We start from the raw sequence: 4,669 nt of genomic DNA, 5'->3' as shown, positions 1-4,669 counted from the left end.
AGAGTGTTAATTGTCTCTAAAAATATGATTTTAGAGACAATTAAACTGTTACCATTAATTAACTGCCGCTAATGATCATTTTTGATGTAGTGAAAAATAATTTGTCATCATGTCCCCCAAAGCATATTTATAAACAAGTCTTCTAAAAATATGAAATTTGTGATCTTGAAAAATAAGGTGCGTAACCTTTTACACTAACAACAACATATGTATAAATTAAACCCTTTTTTCGTAGTGAGTATGCAAATTAAAATTAACTGAACTCTTTTGAATATAGAAGGAACATGCAAAAGAGATTAATTAATTTGTGTTGGTGTTGACAAATATATTCTGCAGGAACTTCTAATAGAAGTATACGCAAGGAATCGTAAGGATTAAGAGTTCAAACTTAACCTTACTTTTAATATAAAAAAGATAAGATACTTTTGTCCCATGATCACATAGGGTCCCTCTTCTACACCTCACAAAAGATTTTATTTTATTTTTAAAAAAAAAGCTGCGTTTAGAAAATCCTTTTCCTTTGCTCTTACTATAAATACTCACTACGTACTGAATGCTTCTACTCATCAGTACTCTTCCAAGAAAGTCTCTCAATTCGATCTCTCTTAAATAAATAAAGCTTGTGTTGATCGAGTCGAATAATTTAATTAATTGATGGACAAGTTCAATTTTGTGAAAGATGGAGCGATAAAGCTACCTCCTGGTTTTCGATTTCAACCTACTGATGAAGAAATTGTGTTTCAATACTTGATACGTAAAACATTTTCTTGTCCCTTGCCTGCTTCTATTATCCCTGAAATCAATATTTGCAGTAACGACCCCTGGGATTTGCCTGGTAATTAACTTCTCACCCCTCCAACTCTTTCCTACTTCACTTTCGTCCCTTTTTGTTGTTAATTAGTTGCATTATGCATGCAAAATAATTTGCTTATTCTTGTACTAATGGTATTTATTATTAGTACTGACAGTGTAAAGAATATTTATGTTATTAAAACAGGTGAAATAGAGCAAGATAGATATTTTTTCAGCAACAAGGAAGCTAAATATAGGAATGGTAATAGAGCAAACAGGGCAACTATAGGTGGCTATTGGAAGCCAAGTGGTTTAGATAAACAAATTATATGCAGTAAAAGAAAGCCAATTATTGGGATGAAGAAAACTCTTGTTTTCTATAAAGGAAAGACTGCTTCTCAAGCTTATAGAACTGATTGGATTATGCATGAATATCGTCTTGTTCTTCCCAAAAATTCATCATCCAATTTACATGCCCATTTCAAGAAATCTTCTCAGGTATGTAATGCCCCATTTTTCTCTCAGTATTTAATTACGTTTCAATTCATGTGACACTCTTTTTTAGTCAAGCCAGTGAAAAAGAAAATGATAAATTTTTGTATGAGAATATACAAGTACAATTTCACAAGTGAGGTATGGAGAGAGTAAGATGTATGCAGACCTTACAACTGAATTATATCAATCTACTATTTTGCAACACAAATATATATAACTAGTTTTTAGATCATAAATTTCAAAAAAAATCTTTTCATTCTTAAATTTTGTACCCAGTTAAACACCGATTTTCACACTAAAGAGAGTAATATATATACACTATATACACACTACTATCATATATAGTGGCATGCATAGAGTGTTGGTGTATTGTCACAATTTTACCGTTAAATAGTTTTGAGTCTGAGACTCAAGTGGGGTTTCTAAAGTTTTAATTTATTTCATGTCCAAAATAAATATTTACATTCATTTATTTATTCAAAATGCATGGATCATATCACCCCTTGATAAATTAAAAATGTCTCTCTAGCTAGCTGTTGTCAAATGTTTAATCTAAAATTATCTATTTTGCATTTTGCAGAATTCATTGGTTCAAATAGGAAATTGGGTTCTTTGTCATATATTTTTGAAGAAGAGAAATGGAAAATGTGATGAAGAAATTGTTGAGGCTAATTATCATGATGATAATTACAAGACTAATTATGATGAACATAATATAGTCCAACCAATAGTGTATTATGATTTTATGAGGGAAGATAATTTGAGTGATAGTAGAGGTGCAGCTTCCTCTTGCTCTTCTTCTTTGAGCATTAATGATGATGCAAATGAGGTTTCTTCATGTCCAAGTAGTCTACTACAACATCAACAACCTACTAACCCACATCTTTAATTCATAATAATATTGTACTTTTCTTGTTTTCCCATTGTTTAATGCAATAATATTTTCTTCTAACAAATTAGAAGAAGGATTATCAGTGTTCTCACTTAGAGAGATACTTTATTTTCTTTCAATCGCATTAATTTTCAACATTTGACAAATGGTTATTTTAGTCCACTTGCTTTGTTAAGAGTTAATTACTATAGTATATTAATTCGCTTTAGCACGCCTTAATTTTATTCTTTAGATAATTGGAAGTTAAACTAATTCAAATGCTGATTTTGTAAATAATAAACATATATATGTAGTGTTAGAGTTTATTTTTAATTGTCCGGAAAAAAGAATAATCCATTTATTATTGCTTACACTCAATATTTTATATAGCTGATACAAGGGCCATCTGTTATACAAAATAGTTTAATATATTAATTCGAGAAGTAAATTTGAACATTTTTTCTCAATTAAGTTGACACGTGGATTCAACCCCGTAAATCCTATAATGTAACTCTAAGAACTTCAGTTAAAATAAAGAGCAAATACAAGACGATTTGCTATGATAAGAATATAATTTGAATGATTTCAAAGTATAATAGAGTAAAATTAAGATATTTTATATAGTAAACGAATATAAATCTGAACCTTGAATATTTTTCTAAAATTTAATTACTTAATCCACTGGCAATTTTAGTAGTAGTAGTTAAATCATTTGTAGAATTCAATTTCCGGAAGTAGTATTATATATAACTAACCTTTTCTTACATATACTTCTTCAGTTCATTTTTACTCTTCATCTATATTTCGCTTTTCGAGATGCAATATGCATGTGGATGAGAAAATTAAAAAAGGCACTTCAGGCAAAAAAGTCAACTAATGCAATGAAAAAAAAGGGGAATTATTTCTATAAAGTGAACACAAGTATCCAACTTTTTGACATGATTTTCTAGCTAGATGAAGCTGTGCTACGTACGAATAAAAAGAGTGTAACTTTTTGTTATTTTTCAGTCCAAAAAATGATAAAAACATAAAGCAGGGGTTGGGGAAGAAGCAAGCAAGGTATATACTCTTTTCTTTTACTGTTTTTATGTGCTAAATATATTCTAATCTTTTTATTTTATTTTTCTATACTACGAAGCCAAAGAACATTTGCACATGGCCACTTTCTTCTTTCTTATAGCGGAAAACTCTTCTTTTTTTTTTTAAATAATAAAGTTTTCCCCAAAGTAAATGTAAAGCCGCAAAGTTTTTCTTTTAAACCTTTTATTAAATTTCATTTGATGTGGATGGTAGAGCTGTCAAAATAAGCCCAAATTTGTATAACTTGTACCCACCCACTCAAAGTACGCTTGATGGATTTTGATTTTAATTAGAAATTGATATAAATAATCAAGAAGTATATGATGTTTATTTTGTTCGAACGATTATAATGTAACTTTGATAGGAGTCTACAAAATTTTCAACAAGTGATATCAACATTCGAATTAAGAAGAAATAAATGAATAAATCATTACTATGAGAAGTAGCGTCATTTTTTCACAATTATACCAATATTTCAATTTTTGCTAATAGTTTATTTAGTAAAAAAGTTTGACAAACCGCTTGAGGCAAGGTGTATCCGTCCATGTTGATAGGTATAAAAAAAAATACATAAGCATCTTGATAGATACTAATGAATAATCTGATAAAAATGATAATTAACCAATTATATCACAAATTAAAATTTAGTTGTATATATTTCTATATAATAAAAGTTACACTATGCATGCATATAATTAACTTATATCTATTGTAATTATACTAATTAAAGAGTATTATAACAGGCTAATGTGATGATGTGAAGAATTATATAACTTAAATCCTTATCATGTTAAGTTAAGGTCACAATATTATGCACATACCTAGTAATATTCCTCAACTACAAGTGGAAAAAGTTCAGTTCTTGAGTTAGAAATATACAGATAAATTAAAATACAAAATAGTTGAAACGTGATTTTGTAATACCTTTAATTACTTGTTCACATGATTGAGGCCCCAACAAATATTTCTGCTGGCTTTATGATGAAAGAAGACTTCCACATCGAAGGCAGATGAAGTGAATCGGACTCTTTGAAACTTTTTTTAGAAATTAAATTAGATTTAGGGTGTGTTTGGTATGAAGGAAAATGTTTTCCTGGAAAATAAGTAGATTTTTGACTTATTTTCTTATGTTTGGTTGGTGAGTAGAAAATATTTTCCGGAAAATATTTTTTAGTGTTTAATTTATGAATGAAAAATATTTTTGAGAAAATATCTATTATTTTTACTAAAGAGTAGAAAATAATTATTGAAATTGAAAATATTTTTTTAAAACAAACTTAATTTATTTTTTTTGGAGCGGGGTGGGGAGCTGGTAGGGGCTGATGGGGGAGGGTAGTGAGGTGAAAAATAAAAATTTGAAATTGGAAATATTTTTTAAAAACAAACTTTAATTTATTTTTTTATTTTTTTTTTTTGGGGGGGGGGGGGGGG

At 28.8% G+C, this 4,669-nt stretch overlaps 1 protein-coding gene across 1 annotated transcript; it reads left to right on the top strand.

Annotated features, from left to right (window-relative positions):
• The first annotated feature begins 569 nt into the window (after positions 1–569).
• On the top strand, positions 570–2,361 carry LOC125858638 (NAC domain-containing protein 83-like). Its single transcript, XM_049538471.1, has 3 exons — positions 570–835; positions 998–1,290; positions 1,868–2,361. Exons 1-3 carry the CDS (start codon positions 655–657, stop codon positions 2,174–2,176), a joined length of 783 nt encoding a protein of 260 aa, XP_049394428.1. The 5' UTR covers positions 570–654; the 3' UTR covers positions 2,177–2,361.
• Positions 2,362–4,669: the final 2,308 nt, after the last annotated feature.

This window comes from Solanum stenotomum, chromosome 3 (assembly GCF_019186545.1).
Source record: "Solanum stenotomum isolate F172 chromosome 3, ASM1918654v1, whole genome shotgun sequence".
Lineage (NCBI taxonomy): Eukaryota > Viridiplantae > Streptophyta > Magnoliopsida > Solanales > Solanaceae > Solanum > Solanum stenotomum.
This window is presented reverse-complemented; position numbering and strand designations above follow the sequence as displayed.

Coding starts and splice junctions, on each gene's coding strand:
- LOC125858638 (XM_049538471.1), top strand. CDS start 655: ATGGACAAGTTCAATTTTGTGAAAGATGGAGCGATAAAGCTACCTCCT. Junction 836..997: donor CGACCCCTGGGATTTGCCTG/GTAATTAACTTC, acceptor TTATTAAAACAG/GTGAAATAGAGCAAGATAGA. Junction 1,291..1,867: donor ATTTCAAGAAATCTTCTCAG/GTATGTAATGCC, acceptor TGCATTTTGCAG/AATTCATTGGTTCAAATAGG.